The sequence below is a fragment of the Sabethes cyaneus genome, chromosome 2 (assembly GCF_943734655.1).
Source record: "Sabethes cyaneus chromosome 2, idSabCyanKW18_F2, whole genome shotgun sequence".
Classification (NCBI taxonomy): Eukaryota; Metazoa; Arthropoda; class Insecta; order Diptera; family Culicidae; genus Sabethes; species Sabethes cyaneus.
In genome coordinates, this window is record NC_071354.1 from 205804691 (window position 1) to 205824941 (window position 20251).

At 38.5% G+C, this 20251-nt stretch overlaps 1 protein-coding gene across 11 annotated transcripts in view; it reads right to left on the bottom strand.

Moving 5' to 3' along the window:
- Window positions 1-15558, bottom strand: part of LOC128738562 (serine/threonine-protein kinase mig-15) — a 123831-nt gene extending 108273 nt beyond the window's left edge. For 3 of the 11 annotated variants that reach the window (XM_053833797.1, XM_053833799.1, XM_053833798.1), the window contains exon 1: window positions 14305-15558. In XM_053833797.1, the coding sequence (XP_053689772.1) occupies window positions 14305-14373 (69 nt within the window). In that variant the 5' untranslated portion in view covers window positions 14374-15558. The remainder of the gene's footprint in view (window positions 1-14304) is intronic. The other 8 variants (XM_053833796.1, XM_053833794.1, XM_053833791.1 and 5 more) reach the window with 8 other exon arrangements.
- Window positions 15559-20251: the final 4693 nt, after the last annotated feature.

Sequence of the window (20251 nt, forward strand, 5' to 3'; positions counted from 1 at the left end):
TGGACCGGAATAAAGTCGGAATGAAAAAGTTCGTTCCGATTTTGATTCGGACCAATTTTCGTTCCGATGTTGATTCGATAATACTGCAACGCTTTAGCATTGACTATAAATATTGTGACTATGTGAAAAACTTATCATTTTGGTAATAAGATTATTTTATATCCTTAGTTTATTATTGTTAATATTTACTATTGCTACTATTTAAAAAAAACCAAAAAATTGATACTTATTGATATCCATTTTTACCGTGATTTCCCGTTACAGAAAAATAGTGATTGATGCATTATCTACAAACGATTGCTTATTACTCGCAGCGTAACAAAAACTAGGTTATTATCACCCTAATGAGTGGATATCTATAACGTCCACAGACAGACTATTTTTGATTAATAAACTACTCCAAAGATCACGGACTATCACTGACGAACTGACATGACATAGAAGAAAATGTTTTAAAAACTATCGTCCTACACGTTTTGCCTGCACACTGTACCCTCTGTTATGCATGTTACGGAGTAGCTTTTACTTGTATGGTTTTATACCGTAAGGTTTTTACATATGTATGGTTTCATACTAAAAACTCGAGTGCCGCGATGTGGCCATGTCGCGAAACATGCTTTTTTGAAAAATGAGTAGTTCTTTAATAGACGATGAAATTAACACGAGCGTCTCGTCTGTTTGTCTGCAGTAATATCTTCTTTTAGAATTAAAATCTCGATTAAAATGTGATAACATCGCTGTCTTCATTACTCTAAGTATAAATTTTTATTGTTTTACAATAGATTTAAAACACACTTAATGCAAGTAAAGAAATGATTCTAATTCTCTTACACGAAAAATTTCGAAGAGATTAAAAATCTCTTTTCCTTTTTTAAACGTCAAAGATTCTCTTAAAGCTTTTTGCCGGAATTCCAAAATAAGAAAATTCTAAAAATCTCTCCAAAAATGTCTTTTCTTTTACGTCCGGAATTCGGCTGCAGGTCTGTATAAATTACATCGACTTGCGCTTTTTGTTCAATATCCCGAATGCAGTTTGATGTGAAATCGAGGAGGTTCGTTGTCACGGAACGACCAGGGACAAATCCATGCTCATGCTACTTAGCATAACAGTGCTCAAAATCGTTTCGAACAAAAAAGGTAGAATTCGGCGAGGTTGAGATTTGAACCCGGGCCCTCGGTATGATTTACAGATTTCTTCGTAAGGTTGGATCAGTAGCGATCCCTTGATGTGTTTGTACTTTACCGGTATAGCAATTGAATTAGCACGACATACACTTTCTCTGGATGCGAGATTGTGGCACCCCTACTATTTAACTCCCGTAACACTAAATCGTACTTTTTACCAGAAAGATTTCTAGCTTTAGCATATTAGCCATTGCGACAGCACCGGCTTATTGATACGCCTTCATTAAAGCTTGCTTCAGATAGTATTGGAACAAAAACAATTGCGTGTATTTCAGTTATTTATTATTGAATTCAAGATCTTTTCTTACACAAATGTAGCATTTTCTTCATACTTTTAAGAAAAAATACAGATAAAATTATTCGTCACGGTTTCGAAGGAATTCTCGAACTTTTCCTGTAATATGGCTCATTGGGCGGCGCATACTTTCTTCGTCCGTCGTTTTAGCTATCTTATTCCACCATGTCTTCATCTGATTGATATCTTTGACAACTTTTCCCATAGCTTGAGTCTCCTCTTCATGATTGGCCAGTATTTCTCAATAGGGCGGAACTAGGAGCAATTGGGTGGGTTAAGGTCTTTCGGAACAAACTGGACCCCTTTCTCTGCATACAATTCTTGAACGACTTTGCTGTAATGACAGCTTGCCAAATCTGGCCCAAACATCACGGGATGGTGGTGGGATCGAATGAACGGCAAAATTCGTTTTTGGAGACACTCCTTTTGGTACAGTTCCGACGTCATTATCTTATTTCGAGCACGGATTTTGACCACACTATTCCGTTTTATGGTTCGGTTTGGCTGTTTGCTAGCTCAATACGACTACGAATTCTCCTCACGGTGCTATGGGCAACACCAAATTTTCTGGCCAAATCACGGTCCGACAGATTGGGGTTCCTCTTGATGGTCTTAAAAATCTTACCACGCAGTTTCCGGTCGAGGTTAACAAAAATAATTAGATTAATGATATAAAAACGAATTACCAGTTTTATTTGCAATTACAATCGACAAGTACGTATGCTTTATGACACATAACACACGTGGCGTGTTTTAGTTGAACTTAAATTGAAAAAAATCGACGGTAGACTGACTCACTGCGTAAAAAAACGTGTGTGTTTATACAAAGTTCCACTCCGATGATTAGCTTGAGGGTTCCGAATCGTCGTCAATGTTTTCGTACCGTTTAATAACGCGCCATACGGTATTTCTGGGTAATTTTAGCTGTTTAGCCTAGCCTAGATGCAGACCACAATAGATTTTCCAAATAACTGCACATTTTTTCCCTTCTTTCGGCTTCCATGTTATTTGTTTACAAAATACAGTCGTTTTGCGGAATGTCAAAAATACATTGGTGAAGCTAACAAAATTTCCGACACGTGGACGTCAAGAACTTCCAAATCCGTCCACCAAAAGCGCCACAATATGAGCAAAAGTTTGTTCTAATTCTAAATGAAGCAAGCTTTAGAATATATTAACAACCTTAACATATCTGAAATTAAAGAAAAGAAAACTTTTTCCCGATTAAATGCCACTTTTAATTAATTCACGACAGATACGTATTTCGCCTACGACTTGCAGGCTTTACCAAGGTTTTCAAACTTCATTGTTGATCAGCATAACAATTTCGTCCATGACTTCAACGCCTTCGTCTAACCGTTTCAGAACCTTTTTTTTCTTTCTGGCTACCTCTTGCTCAGGAGTAGCTCATTGCAAACCAGTGCAGAACGTCTCCTCTCTCCATCGGCAGTATTTTTACCAGGAGATGATTCGCACTCCACTTCCCAGCTCGGAAGATGACTTCGGTTACCGTCAAATATGTTTTCCTGACGGAAGCTGCGTGATGCAGTCAACAGCAAACTGCGCTCTAGAGTGCCCCCTGACTGCCAGTTATCTAGATTAGGCAACCTAATCTCTTACTAGGTCTCCACTAGGCGATCAACAAGGTTTTAGGCTGGGCCAGTAACCTGTTAATCTTAGTGACATAATAAGCAAAAATACTACTGATTTACCATTCACCTTAGTAAACCTTAGACCTTATTGTGTATTGTTTAGTCAGGTCATACATGAAGGTTTACATTGCGTTAGCGATAGATAAAATATCTTATAATAAACAATACTTTAGTCTAAACATAAATGGTTTTTGTCAGTCCGTAGAACATTACATTCTGCTGACAGCTGACGTTCTACTGGAATCTTACAAATAGAAACGAATTTTTTATTTCAACAGATAGTGTTCATTGAAAAGAGGACTTAATCATATTCCAGATGCTTCAAGCGCCTAATAAATTACCAAACAATAGTGAAAACCACGTTCGACCAAATCACGAGTCAGACCATATAGTATCATAACCAGTTTTTACAGCGATCACATCATTTTCCCGGTAATAAACTTTCCTATTTAAAGTGTGTTCAGCCTGAACAATTCATTCGAAGTTATATTGCATAACCGCAATCTAATCGATCATTAGGCAGGCAGACTCATACTCGACTAAGAAGTAAACAGTAGGCAGTTGTGCCGCGCCGCTACTGTGTGAAGATAATTGCACTGATAGTGCTGTGTGGCTGCGGCTGCGTCTGGTTATAGTCTTTTTGCAGTAAAGTAAACGAACTCTTTACTATACAAACGACGCACAGCACAGGAGCAAACGCAGCCGATCGCAGCACCAACAAATGGCGACGACGGACGGCGATGCGCCAGCAAAGCACCAGTCTTTTTTTTTAATTTTTCACTTCGTTTTTTTTCTTCGTTGGACACACGGATAGAGATGTTTATGTTTACACATGTTTCTTATTAAATAGAAACGCAGAGGCATACGCACTTATCGGCTGCACCGCAGGACTTTAGAAACATGATTCAATCGGTTACAGCGATACGAACGACGAGACGCAGTAAGGAGGTTTGAGGCAGCTTTGTATAAACACACACGTTTTTTTACGCAGTGAGTCAGTCTACCGTCGATTTTTTTCAATTTAAGTTCAACTAAAACACGCCACGTGTGTTATGTGTCATAAAGCATACGTACTTGTCGATTGTAATTGCAAATAAAACTGGTAATTCGTTTTTATATCATTAATCTAATTATTTTTGTTAATTTTAACAAATTATTTAACAAACAATAGAAGCACACTTTCTCATTTTTTTATTTTTATTTGGATATGCGAAACCAACCGAGATGTTGTAACATTTTTATTTCCTGAAGCTGACATGACTTGTCATATGTCAAGCAACAACAACGTAAAGTAAAAATCCTCTCATAAATAAGCAAACTATTTCTGTCTGTTTATAACTTCTCTAACGAAATCCCATAAAGCGAAGTCGCAATTTACACATTTATGTTTAGCTTTCTGCAGGTTTTGATATATTTAAGGAAGAAGCTGCATATAGAGGTACGTCTATCGTCAAGTAAACGCTAATTCCGACACGTCTCAAACGCGCAAAACGCGATACACGCTTTTCATGATCAAGTTCAATCACTCTGTGCCAACTCGGTGCGGTCGGTTCCCTGGTTCTGTGGACGCCGGGCGGCACTCGGATGAGATTTATGGATGTGGTTCACATGGCATACCCGTGGCGTGCCACACTGTGCCGGCAAGTCGCCTCTAGATTACGACAAAATGACAGTACGGCATGATGGAAGCTTGCCAACGACACGTACCTACCCGTCGTTGTTGGTAGTCTTCTGCGCTGAAAGAAACGATTTTGTGTTGAAGTGTTAAACGCGACGACGACCGTTTTGATTGTTCGCATTGTATGTAGATACATGTTATGTTATAAACTGTAAATTCAATTCGCAATGAAATTCTATTTCACCGGAAAAAAAGTTAGTTCAAAAAAAAGCTATAGACAAAAGAATTGGCATTGCTTTTAACTGTCAACAAACGGTTACGATTGTCGATTTTATAGACTTTACCGTATAGTGTTTATCAAAGTTATAAAAAAACTCAAAAATCAGGAATCGTCTGCTAAAACAAACCCTTGGTGTAAATTTCATTTTCGAAACTTGACATTCTGGAATTGCTTGAGCTTTAGCTTGGAATACAGCCATTTGCCCATAACAATTAACATATTAATTCCTAGGTTAGTTACTTCTGCGCCCAATTGATTGTTCATTCTTGAACCATCGTTGTAGAATACAATCAAGCATGAGCGAAGATCGTGACCACCATCTTCCCATGAACCACGACTTTTCTTTTATACAAGATTAGAATTGTATTTCCCCCCATCCAGTCTTCGCTATTAACCACAAGAGGATTAATACTAGTAGTTCCTCGAATATTGAGATGGCCTGACCTCAGTGGCGATATAACAGAAGGAGGCGGAGTGGATGTTAATCTAGGAGTGCCTACAAACGACGATAGTGTTCCGACTCCCGATCCGGCGGGAAATCGGACAGCTGAAGAATAATAGAGTCGCCAAAATAGCACTTCACTGGATAATTTCAAGAATCTGGGAGGAGAAGAAACTACCGTAGTACCAGGCAGGCTTTATGGGGAGCTCGTGATACTAGTAGTAATACGAGTAGTATTGTTATATTCCGATAAATGCTTCAGAAATGTCGGGAATACACATTGCCGACGCATAAAGTTTTCGTGGATTCAAGACAGCATACGATACAGTCGAGCGCAAACAGTTATGGCAAATAATGCACGAGAATGGGTTTCCGGACAAACTGACGCTGCTGATCAAAGCTATCCTAGAGCGAGTGATGCCCTGGAGTGAGTTAGGAGATTCAACGACGCATTCTATCTGGAAGTCGAGCCTCTTTTCCGTGGACAAGACGCTTCGATCAAGCAGCACATGCCGTCGCACAAAGGTGACGATCTACAAAACGCTAATCAGACCAATAGTGCTTTATGAACTTGGGACCGTAATTTTGCTTACAGAAAATCTACAAGCAGTTGCCGTATTTGAACGGAAAGTGTTGCGGACTATTTTTGGCAGAGTACAAATGGTAAGCGAATAGTGGCGCAGGCGTTAAACCACATACTGCAGGTTCTATCTTGAGATTCCCATCGTATACCTGACGAAACTTGAGAGGCTACGATGGGGCGGCTATGTCACAAGGATGCCGGAAGATTGGTGCAGTGAAATCTGTTCTCTTCCAGAACCCCACCGGTAGTAATAGAGGGGTTCAACGAGGTTGAAGCTGAGTAGCTGACTTGCGAGTGTTGAGAGCTCAACGAAGCGATGGGTAGTCGAGTGTTTTTTTTCGAAATTTCTCTGTTTTGCTCCAACCGGGTACATCTTTATCCGACACAGTACTCCATAATTTATAGCAATTTTTTTGGAACGTAATCGACGTACTAAGAGAAATTTGGCTTTTTTCACAGTAGTAAATACTCTATCATAACAATTTTTATTATGACTTCTTTCATTTAGCAGGGAAAAGCCCTGTGGAGTATAACTCTTTTCAAGCATTTCCTCCAACGGGTGCAGAACGTCATCTTTTCATGCGTATAATTTACATTGACACCTGAACCAAAGTACTTTTTAAGGAAGTGCCTTATATTCATTTACCAGTTACTCTGAATAATATTCCTAATACGGGTGGTATTGGCCAAATGCATTGATGTACAGTAGCAGGTGGCTGATGACTGCTGCGTTGGGTGTCGGATTGTAGGAGGCGGATAACACAAACAACGGAGTTTTAGCAATTAACAAAGGTATTGGGAAATCCTCTGCTTCATACTTTTTCTTAAGGACGCTTTGAAGCTATTTAAGTTAGTAGCCATTTTGCACGTTTCTGGTAGAGTATTTTATAAGATACACCTTTTGCAGCTAAACTTCTTCCTGCCGAATTTTGGGTACGGCCTGGCTAGCACAAAGTTTCCCATTTGATGAGACATTTGATGTTGCTAAATTCTCAGTAGTATCATGTTGTAATGCAGGGTGGAATCAGTAGCAATTTTATGTTTTTGTACCACTACTTGCAGTTCGTGCAGTGCTAAGATGACGAAAACTAGATCATTCAGACCGGAGTACAGCAAAGATAAGTACAGTTGGAGTTTCCGACAAACCTCTTTAAGACAGCGGTCCTGTACCACCGTAGTACAACTTGCAGTTCATGCAAGTTAGATCTGTTTGCCAGACCCCAATTTGCGTCTAGAATGCACCAATGAAAAATATAGCCGTTTTAGCCAGAATGCAGGCACAAGTGTCCGGACCAACTTATCCTACTATCTAGTGTTAAATTAATACTGATTAACTTCCTCCATGGTGTGATAACAAATTATAATTGACGGGTGTGCACTTATGCGTAGTCGAGGTGAATGGTAAGTATTTTGCTTTGGTTAAAATCAATGATTCGATCAAAACATGAATGTCCTGCTCAATTTGTTGTTGAATCATCTCGCAGTTATCTCCCTGGTAAAAAACGCTACTATTATCGGCATAAAGGCGAATTTTCCCATTTAGTTTGAGTTTTGTAGATATCATTTATAGAAAACAAAAAAAAGAACTTTGCCCAATTTAATCTTCAATCTTTTTTTTTCAATTTCAAATATTCTGCGAACTGGTTGACCCTAATTTCAGCGTCTTGAATCACCATATCTAAGCTGTAACTAGCCCAATAAATTGTGGCAGCATCAGTATATACTTGGATCTGTTGGATCCTATCGACTCTGTTTCCTTACTTTCTTCTATTACCTTCGTTAATTGTAAAAAACTACTGTTTTAAAAAAAAATATCTATATGCCTGATCTCATTTCAAGGTCAAGACAAAAACATGAGGTTGATCTATTCCATAAGAACGGAACTTTCAGCCGAACACCCGCATTGAGAATCTACTAACAACAACTAACACGCTGACGGACGAATAATGTACCTAGTAAGTCGCAGGAATCTGCACAGTTTCAACGTCTCGCCAGTAAAACGAGTTAGATTAAACTTCGCAGTCAGTGCTTTGACTACAGTTGACGGAGGAAGAGCAACAATTTAAGTCTAAAAATAACTCATCCTGCCAGTGCTGGTGATGTATAGAAGTATGTCGCTCGCTTATTAAGGCAGTCGTGTAGTCTCTCTTTTGTCCAGTCCCTTTGTGGTTCAAAGGATCATCACTACCGGCGAGCCACAAGGCCTGGCAGAAGTAGTGGGTTCGAATCCGATTGAAATACTTCGATTACAGCTTGGTTCGATGAATCCCATGAATCCCCCAGCTTGAATAAAAGATTGCGGAACACAACTTCTTAAGCCTGGCTTCAATTACTCTTCCTTACCTACATCTTACCCTTCACGCCTGATCGCAATCTGTTGGGTCCTATCAACTCTATGTTTCCTTACTTTCTCCTACCGTTTCCTCCGTTAATTGTAAAAAACTGCTGTTATAGTAAAATGTGAGTTCTCCTGCTTCCTCGAATATCCTCAAATATTATTGTACTGGTATGTTCAATTTTCGGATTTGAGAGTCTTTGCACATTTTTTACCATCATGATTATTTCTTTGAATGATAAATGATGAATTACATCTTGAATTATTTTTATTTTTAGCATTTCGAAATGCTCCAGAGTTTTTGTTCCTAATCTAAATATTAAAAGCAAAGTTTAAGTCCTACGTCCGTTTCGGAACTTAACCTTCTGTTTGTATATGACAGACTTCGCAGCCAGCTGTAAAAGTACAGGACAATTGCCGAAAAGTCGAAATTCGAGCATGCGACTACTGGTGTGTTATACTTGCGTGTTGCGTCATACCTCGAGGCCAACTGGAAGGCCATCCTGAACAAAATAAACTAATTCTAATAATATTGTGTTTTGCGTCCTCTATTTACAATCGCTTGATCTGGTATCATTCATGAGCATAATAACTGCCACATTAATTTGTGTTTAGAATTCTATTGTCTAGTAAACAATAGCACATTGTTTACCAATTAATTTTTATTTGTTTAACATATATTTGAAAATGTTGCGGCACTTACTTCGTCAGTCGAATGAGTCTCTTTTCGCACTATAATAGATGGTTTACTCTCATTTACAACTATATTTCATCAAAATTTCAAGTCAATGCGGCAGAATTAAGATACATTATAAAATTCCTTTGCAGTTTTCTGAAAATCAATACATCATTTAAACTTTTACTTTGCCTTCTTTTCTTCGTTGTATGGAAAATGTCAAACTGCCTAACTGTCCAACGTACTGAATCCAACTTCTCCTTTTTATTGTACATACTAGCTGACCCGACAAACTTCGTATTGACACAAATTAACCTGTGTTGTACATAAATCATGAATCTCGGATGATATTTGTCACAATCTCGAGTTTTGCAAGCCCCCCAGTGGGCGGCGCTTCCGACGGCGGGTCGCCTGCAACACTCGCGGCCGTCTCGTCCTGAATGATCTAGTGTTACTATAGATAGTTTTGTGGTCTTGTATTGACTAATGTTTTATAAAAGAGTCTCGAATTTCTCGAGTTCGATTAGTTTTTGAGTTTCGCAAAAATTTCTGTTTTATTTGTATGAGAGTCCATATCCCTTTACCACAGGGGTGAGAGGTCTCTAACTATCGTAAAATAAATTCAAGACTCCAAAATCTCCCACATGCCAAATTTGGTTCCATTTGCTTGATTAGTTCTCAAGTTATAAGGAAATTTGAATTTCATTTGTATGGGAGCTCCCCTCTTAAAAGGGGAAGGGGTCGTAACTCACCATAGAAAAAAGTTCTGCCATATAAAACTCCCACATGCCAAATTTGGTTCCATTTGATTGATTAGTTCTCGAGATAAGAGGAAATTCGCATTTCATTTGTATGGAAGCCCACCCTCTTAAAGGGGAGATGGGCCATAACTCGCTTTCTAAAGAAGAGAGGGGTCTCAATTCACCATAGAAAAAAATCTTGCGTCCAAAAACCACTTACATGTCAAATTTGGTTCCATTTGCTTGATTAGTTCTCGAGTTATGAGGAAATTTGTTTTTCATTTGTATAGGAGCCCCCCCCCCCTCTTAAAGTGGAGAAATCCATAGAAAATATACCATAGAAAATATTCTTGCCTACAAAAACACCCACATGATAAATTTGGTTCCATTTGCTTGATTAGTTCTAGAGTTATGAGGAAATTTGTATTTCGTTTGTATGAGAGCCCCCCTCTTAAAAAGGTAAGGGGTCCTAATTCATCATAGAAAAAATGGTTGCCTCCAAAAACACCCACATGCCAAATATGGTTCCATTTGCTTGATTAGTTCTCGAATTATGAGGAAATTTGTATTTCATTTGTGTAGAAGCACCCCCTCTTAAAGTCGGGAGGGGTCCTAATTCATCATAGAAAATATTTTTGCCTCCAGAAACCTCCACATGCCAAATTTGGTTCTATTTGCTTGATTAGTTCTCGAGTTATGAGGAAATTTGAATTTCATTTGTATAGGAGCCCCCCCCTCCTAAAGTGGGTAGGGGTCCCAGTTCATCATAGAAAAAATTTTTGTCTCCAAAAACACCCACATGTCAAATTTGGTTCCATTTGCTTGATTAGTTCTTCAGTTATGAGGAAATTTGTATTTCATGTGTATAGGATCCCCCTCTCCTAAAACGGGGAGGGGTCCCAATTCATCATAGAAAAAATTTTTGTCTCCAAAAACACCCACATGCCAAATTTGGTTCCATTTGCTTAATTACTTCTCGAGTTATGAGGAAAATTGTGTTTCTTTGGTACAGGAGCCCCCCCTCTTAAAGTGGGGAGGGGTCCTAATTTACTATAGAAAATATTCTTGCCCTCGAAAACCTTCACATGCCAAATTTGGTTCCATTTGCTTGATTAGTTCTCGAGTTATGAGGAAATTTGTATGGAAGTCCCCCCTTTTAAAGAGGAGAGGAGTTATAATTCCCCTTATAGGGGAGGGGTCTCAATTTACCATAGAATAAATTCTTGTCACTGAAAACACCCACATGCCAAATTTTGTTCTATTTGCTTGATTAGTTGTCGAGTTATGCAGAAATTTGTGTTTCATTTGTATGGGAGCCCCCCTCTTAGTGGGGGGAGGGGTTTCTAACCATCACTAAAACCTTTCCTGGCCCCAAAAAACTTCTACATGCATATTTTCATGCCGATTGGTTCAGTAGTTTTCGATTCTATAAGGAACATACGGACAGACAGACAGACAGACAGACAGACAGAAATCCTTCTTTATAGGTATAGATTTATCGCAATTTATGTATTTTTCTAAGGTAACATTACATTCCTTAATATCATGATTTTTGGCGCATTTAGATCAGCAAACATTTTCTTTACTTTCTGCTATTTTATGGTCACAATTTTAACATATATAAAACAGCGCATTATGCCAATGTGTTCAAACTTTTCACAAGTTTTGTTCCACCCAATATTTGCTTCCTTTTTCTTCATAGTAGTAGCGGCATTTACTTCCAAAATTTATATTACTGAGCATTTCTTTCACTTTTCATTCTTGAATGTTTTTACTATTTTTTATTTCTGCTTTTTGATAAATACCGTTTTGTTCAATTAGGTTTTTAGTGAATTTACTTCTATTAATTTCGTTTACATCGTTTTCATATTCTACAATATGAATCTACGAATCTTTGATTTAGTTGGCTCTTGAGTTTTTATTTAAAATTTTTTAATAAACTTCAAAAGAAAAAAGTATGAAGGTCTGTGGCTAGAGGTACGAACGAAGGGCTCACGCAGGACTACGAATACAAGTTCGATTTGAAAAACCCTGACATTTTGTCCATGTTTGTCACGCAAATTTTTAATTTACTGTATTGTAATAAATGGTCTGAAACACTCCTATAAATTTGGTACAAGAAGACAAACTTAACTTTCCTAAATGCTCGTGCTGTGTAGGGGGAAGTCGTGTATGGCCGGACAGGCCTCTATGCCCTGACACTAGCGATTTCTCAAAAACAAGAAATGATAAAATTATGTGGGAAAAATAGAACTATAATTTCATTCTTCCAAATATTTTTATCACATTTTGATTTTGAGAAATCGCCATTGTCAGAGCATAGAAGTCTGTCCGGCCATACACAACTCTCCCTATGTCAATTTTATCCGTTTCTTGCAGTTTTTAGTTCCAGTAAGAGTTTCATTAGGCCATAACCACAATTCTTCTGGTAATTGACGATCATGTAGCATTTTGAACATTTTTGTGTGACTTGTAGCACTAGTTAACTTTAGGGAAGTGGCTTGAAACGAATGTTAACTGGTTTAACGATCTTGCTCGAAACATAAAATAGGTGTCATTGGACACACAACTTATAGTTGAACAGAAAAAAAAAATAAATAATCTGACTTATCATTTACCGCTGGTTCACATTCGTAAATTTCCTTGCAAATAGTTGATATATAGCACCATTTATTGTGACAGGTTGATTTGAAACATGATTACCTTTCAACTATCATACGAACAATGAGTTAAAATTCCGACAGTTAAAATATCATGAATTAGCTAACGTCCAATGTACATTAATCGTTCCTTTGATACTATGTTTATCAATTATTTCACACTTGACAGCAATACAAGCGAAAGTATGTAAGCAATTGCATGCAACTAATTGTAAAGCAACAAATGAAACGTACAAAACCTATTTTCGTTTCAGACAGTCCCCAATTCTTTCTCATTTTGAAAATAGCTGCATCACGTCACATGCATGAATATTCCGTCAACCCCTTTTTCATATAAGACATCAGTTTTGAATAAACTCTTGCAGTATATGGATGCAATCGGTCAAAAGATACGACTGGTCGCTCCCTTTTTTATAACTGTTCACTTTCAGGACATCGAACTGGACTAGGTTTATCGCGGTCCTAGGAAATCTTGTTGGAATGAGGAGACTTTTCATTTTTTCTGGCGCACTTCCCGAACACAGACATCAAATTGGTCTAGGTTTATAGCGGTCCTAATAAATTTGTTTAGGACGAAAGGACTTTTACTTTTTCCGGTGTACTTCCCAAGTACAGATATCAAATTAGTATAAGTCTGAACGTCATAAAAAATATACGATCTGTTGGAACGATGGGGCTTTGACACTTTTTTTCAGCGATCGAAATCACAGTAAAGAGAAGATGTATTTAACTGTCGTCCTTGAAGCAAACCGATCACAAAAGAAACGTATGGGGATACTTGGCCTTGAAATTTTTTGTTAATTTTTACTCATCCGTGATTGAAAAAGAAAATTATAATAGAAACCATATAATTTCTACATCTGTTGAGTCATTCGGTATCTTAACCTTGAAAATTCATTCATAATTGGCAGAGCTATTAACGTTCAAAATCTTTTATAGTTTCGTGACGGTAACTAGCATCACAATTATGGAACGGCACCTTGCGGTAAAACCTAGTCCTGCGTCAGAAAAATGTTTTTTCGAATAGAACTATATTCGCAAAAAAAGTCTAACTGGATTATACTTGAACATGTGCTATACAGTGCAAAGTGACATAAATTAAATCATCACCGAAGATCTCATAGTTTGTCTTAAAATCTATCGAAGCATGATCGTCAACCGACCGGTCGTTCACTCCAGCTCTCGGCAAGCCGCACGGCCACAGCACGCGGGCATTCAGCAAAGGTTCAAGGTCAACCATGTGCCGTTATTCGAACGCGTACGCCGTGGCGGCTGCATATATACTCCGCGGTCTGTTCTGTTCCAGAACCGGAACTGTCTCATACACGCAAAGCTAGCAGACCACGGTAGGGGGGATCCCTTTCGCCCAGCACCAACCAAAAATTGGCTACTTCCGATTGACTGTTTTCTCAGCCGGTTGCAATATATGCAACAACACGACGAAGAGCCTCTCTGCCTGCTCGGCTGATGGCTGAATCAGCCGCACGGATGTATGTACAAACACGGGACGACAGACATGGTGTTGTGTACAAGCGAAAAACCACACCTTAATTCTAATTGTATTCGAAAATTCTGACTTATGTCGTCAGCTCTGCCGTTTGTGTATTCATCTCGCTGACCATCCGGTCGATTGGTCCGCTTTTGCGTTTGAGTTCGGGTGGAATCAAGAACCGGTTCGTTATTATCTATCATTCAAGTGATGTCAAATAGTCATTGAAAAGGTTTGGATTAAGTTTGTTGTTGTGGGATAAGTTGCGGACTGAGAGGTAGGGACTTCCTTTTTTAGTTGGAATTGACGGACTAACGAGTCCTCCATGGACCGGATTGGCAATACGTACCTTCAAAGCATTTAGATCGATATCGTCCAGTGAGCAGTTCACTGACTGGGGCATCATTTGATGCGCCATTTTGACGTAATCGGAGTAGTCGTCGTCGTCGTCGACGTTGTCCCTCGATGATAGCGCTGACTTGGATGATTATGCTGACGGTTTTAAGTTTCTGCCGCTGTCGTCGTGGGATACTGCTCAACCACGAACGATTAAATCTGTGTGAGTTTTGCGTGTTTTTGTGTTATTTTCTCCTTTTCAGTGGTAACACTGTGACGGGATGAACATTTATTCCACCAACAGAGAGAAGGCAGAGGCCTGACTTGATTCGCAACTTCATACACCAGGGTTTCTTCTTCTTTTGTAAGCACTCCCGGAATTACAAGCGAACTCGATCGCAAAAAATTTGCACAATTCCTAAGCTTTCCTGTATTGCCTGAAGCAATACCACAAGAAATTGGTACATTCACCTGTGGGCTATGTTTTTCGATACGGTTATAAAACCAGTTCACAATTAAAAAACATTTTTCAAATGGTCACTTTCCTCTTATTCTGTGCGCCATAAAAATAGATAGAACACTTTGATTCACCAACACCAAAAATACCACTAGGAAATATGAAATTTATTCACAATTGCTGGATCATTTAGTATTGTAACAGCAGATAACAGGGCTAAAAACACAGAACACTTTCAATTTAGGTTCCTTTGGAACACGGAAAATCAGCTTTTCCAGCCATTGGTAGCCGACCGATACGGCAAAAATTTCCCTTCTGATTAATCAGAAAATCTCTCGATGAATAAACACACCAACACTAGGCGCGGTTGCTCACCGATTGCGTGTACGGATAGGACGGCAGGCGCGCACCCACACGTACACCACCTAGAAAAATCACTGACTTTTCCTTCTCAGCAGCAGCAGAACAAACGGAACAGACGAAAAGGAAAACTTTCAGGTTTAGATTTTTCCGTTTCGCACAGCCGATAATCCAGTAACTTTTAACTTCCTAAAATCGACGGTCTTCCAGAAAGCAGTAACACCGGTTACGGTTTGCAAACTGAAAATTCACCTTTCTGAACCCGCGACGGACCGAAAGAAAAACCAGTTTCACGAAAAAAAATGCAATCGACGACGGACCGATGATGATTCTCCTTTCTTCTAGCGCCCGCACACACCCATACACCTGCGCTCTCTTTCTCTCCCACGGCACAAAGGCAACGAGCGACGGATAACAGCCAGCAGAGCTCACACGAAAAACAATCTTTCCCGACGGCTTGCACTTTGCTTTCTGATGACCAAACCGACTTTGCTGCTGGCTGCTGCAGAAGAGAATGCGAACAAAGGCCTTTTCGCGCTTCAGTGGTGTTTGTGAGATGCGGTGAGTTCGCCACAGTAATGTCAAAGTTCTGACAGCTGTCGTCACTGACAGCCTTTCTGGCGAGCGAGGCGCACAAGGGGTGTGGAAAACTCGCGTTCGGTTGTTGGGAGGCGAAAACGCTGAAAATGAAATCTCTTTAATGCCCATGCAGTTGCTTTTAAATAGATTTTTAATTGGATTTGGCCTGCACAGCTGTTTTTAATGTGAGCACTGAGATATATTCTATTTTGTCAATGATTCCAAATACTACTAAAATGATAAAAAGTTTTTTGAATTTATTTTAGACTTTATGATTAGTTTTTCGGATAACAAACTTATAAAATCTGATTTGTCGGAAAACTTTGGTTTAGTTGAAGGCTTTAGCATAGAGAACAGACATCAACGCCATAAGGACTCCCTTTTGTGTAAATTTCTGTAATGGACAGTTCGAAAAACCGACCAATTCCATTAGTTTTATTAATATTGACGGCGCTACTTACATTCCCATAGTTATCCATTTTAGTTGAGCCATACCTAGGCTAGGCGGCGCTGCTAGAGTTTTACACAGAAAATGATATAAAGTAAATTGAAAGAAAAATATCCACAAGTAGGGATAAATTTGCTCTATTAATTCAGAATATCTGTTCTTTGTGGTTTAAGTTAGCTTCTACCGCCAAACATATAGCCTCAATCCAATTAGGGCGAGGGGAGGGACCATTTTCACCCGCTAAAACACAACCATTCGGAAATTATTTTTATTCAAGTTTGGTTTTTATTGCAATACTTTATCATTCACCTGGATTGTTTGTTTCTTCCTTACAGCACAGTACAGCAGTAATGAATGGTACTCAATGCTTCTTCTGTTGGGCTTTCGAATTCCACCGATTCGCCTCTGACCGTTAGCCGGACCGGATTCATCCATTCTCATTCTAGCTAGCTAGCCGTTCTCTATCCGTTCAGTTTCAGGTGGAGCAAAATTTATACTAAATATATCCTACAGCAATTGTCAGTTATTTACTAATTTTTTTTCTTTTCGCAATTTAAACGTACGATGCCAATCGGAATCGGAATAGCACAAGGGTCAACAATTTCGATAAATACAGTGCAACGCTAAAAAGGGCCAATTTTTAGCCAAAATCAAATTGATTTCGAAAAAGATCGCGTTAGTTTTCGCTAAATCTGTACACAGAAACAATAGAAACGAGTTCACAACTCAATAAGGCTCGTGTTCTGATAAGTAAAGTTTAGGAGCTTTTGCGGATCCTGAAAAATTTCCTCGTTCCAAGACCGTCTCGTGTTTCACGTTTCATGTTATTTTCGGGTTAGGTATTCTTTATTTTATGTTGACTATTTTATCATCATTTTGTGCCGCCGTTGTTTTTTGGTTTGGTTCGTTACGTAGGTCATATGTATGTGTTGAAGGAGGTGCAAGAGTCTGGTATGGTTTACATATATTGGTTTCATGAAATGGTTTATTTTGCCAGAGCAGCTTAGTTCTACGTGCGGTTCTATGATCTCTGTCGGTTTTTATAACGCATATTCGTTAGTATTCGTTTCATTTTCATGTAATTGGCACTTGTAAGTGGTTGCAAAATGAAGAAATAAAACTTAAAAAGAAAAACAGCTTAGTTCTAGGAAGGGGCTTGATTAGTAGAATGCAGTTGAAAGTTTAACAATTTGAATTCTTTTAGGCGGTTTTGTGTTTCACTCTTTTAAGGGATAGCGGTGATTGCGATATCCTATACGATGTTCTCTAGCAAAATGTCGTTACATAGTGTACAAAATGCGCTTCGCAGGCATTTACTGAAACATGCTTAAGGGTTAGAGTTGAATTTGATCAGTTCTCTCTTTTCATCTTCAACGGTTGTAGAAAATCGATTAGATGTTTAGGATAAAAAGCCGGTTCAACCTTCTCTCGTTCATTGTTTCGTTGGTAAATTTGCAGATTATAGTTAGGGTACAATGTTTTATATGTATGTATATTGGTAAAAGCTCGAATAGGATTAAAAGGACAATATTGCTAGTAACAAGAGGTTCAACATTATCATGCTAATTGTTTTTGTTTCTAAAAATTAAACGTGATTCAAGGATACCAACGCTTCGTCATGCTCGTAATGAGAAGGTTTATAGAATAGAATATTAAAAATAGCCGCTGCTATCATTTAAAATGGTTGCATGCTAATTTATATAGTAATAATACTTACAGTATGAGTAGGTTTCTTTTTCATTAGTGCTAGTTTTTCTTTTAACCTATATAAGTAGTAATCTCAACTCTTAGTTGCTTCAAATATCAACCGTTAACTTGTTTTTCGGGTTTCATTCCCTTCGCTGCGCAGTAATAATTTTAAATTTCTCTATGCCAATGGTATTTTGTACAGTTTTACAGTTACTTCCGCTTCCTTAAACTCAAACTAATGAGAGCATTAAATATCATAATTTATATTTATTTCAAACAATGTTTGCTTTTTAAAAGTATTGTGCTTGGCTTAAGATTAATAAAGAAAATACAGAGAGGAAATTTCTTTCAGCTTACAATATAAATAAAATAAATTAAATTAAATAATACAAATGAATAGAACAATTTATTGTCGAGACTGTACTGGCATAAGTATTGAAAGAAATACCGTAGGTAACGAAAACGATACATATAAGTAAGTATTAGTACACTGGGCCTAGCTAAAACTAAGGTTATGGGATGCGTAGAAACTTTTAACAATCCGATTAACATAACATACTGCTTAACTTGCCAACCATTAGAACGATTGCCTTACTGCAGTAAACGGAGAAGGAGAGGGGGACCTTGAACAGTTAAATGAGATTCTTGAATAGAGGAATTACTTCAGATTATAGTCACAAGCACAGAGCAATCTGGTAAATAGAAAGATAGCATGTCCTGTAATAAAATTATGGGTAAATCTAATGACCTTAACAGTGTTGCTGTTTCGTTCGAGAAAATCAGGGAAAGATTTGTCATCACTCGCGTATCGATAGTTTTGAAGAGTGATCTTTTCACGTCTCTCATGAAGTGTGAAAAAATCAAAAAAAAAACTTTCACACTATGTCTGTGACGCCTGTGTTGTCTGATGTAAAAACGTTAAGCTGCAACAGAACAGAGCTCATAATAGATAGACAAGACTGGCGCTGGAATCTCTGGGTTTTAACAGGTTATATTTGTATGAACCAATCATGTCAAACTTGTCGTTTTCCTCCGAGTTTTAACAGTAATTTAGGGGCTTTTCTGGTACCTACTTACTGCTTAGTACACCTTAAAACAACTGAAACTAAGTAGAAAGCAGTTAAACACAGCCTTTTAGCTATAATTTAATTATCATTGGCTGCTATCTTCGATACGTAGTCGAATCGCTTATTCCAGCATTGTCACCATCTTGTGTGTATGTTTAGTCCGCAAAATTTTGATGTTTTAGCCCCCTGATAGGAATCGATCATCAACTGTTTCGAAAAACGATGCACTCATGGCAGCTGCATTAATACCCAAGCAACAATGTGAGATTTATTGTACTCTTATGGTGGTTTTCATGACCAATTTTGGTCTTAAATGCCATCATAGGAGTTTAATAAAACCAAAATTGTTAGTTGGGTATCTAAGTATGTACAATTATCGACAATTCGTATCTAGCTACGCAGTATCTTATGTGCAACATAACACAAATTTACCTTCACCAATTCGCGTTGACGGCAATAATCGATCTCTTGCACACGCATAGAAATGCCTATATGTGAGTGCGGCAAGGAGTCGGACACTCGGCACAGCCGTTTTTATGTTAGGCGACTTGAAACGAGCCGAACTGTGCCGATACAGTACCGAAAGTGCCGAACTGCAAGATTTGTTAAATTCGTTATAATCTGGTATATCTGGCAGCCGTGCGAGATGATTTTGACAATTGGCTGTGCTTCCATTTCATATGTAAAATTGAACCGGAGGTGTGCCGCTTGATATCTCTGGAGTGCCGCGGCACAATATGCTGAGTATCCGACCCCTGAGTATTCCTATTCTGTTTCACCCCTACAGTAAACTTTTGGAGGTGGCCACAGCTTACGTTCGTCAACGCGAACACAATGGGTACACCCAGTCCTACTATTTGTCTAGAGGTTATGAGGTCTTTTCGCAGCAGCCGTTAGCGTTAGTTCAGAACATTTTCCACCCTTTACCGCATTTTGCACAGAAATTCCTTTATTAATTCGAAAACTTTCACTAAACTTCATCGTCTAAATTACATAAGAAACATAAATGCAATTCTGGATGTTGGTGAGAATCACTTCCCAGGTAACCAATAGGCATTAGTATAAGCAGTAAATCAATCGTTTATTAGCATCCCTGGCGTTTTATACTGCAAGTTGCTGTTTATCAGCCTTTTGACTGCATAACTGTTGTAAATTGGCATCCACAATTCTATTTAAATTCTTCTTGTCGGTAACTAGCTGCAAATAAGCATTGTCAGTACTATAAGAGGGCTAGCAGTAACGTAGCCGCATATTTTGCCAAAGTAGCGTTTAAGGCAACTTAAATGCTTATTGACTTGCATTTAAATTGCATTGGAAATGCTTATTGGTTACCTGGGTTCGCCAGAAAACAGACACCCTT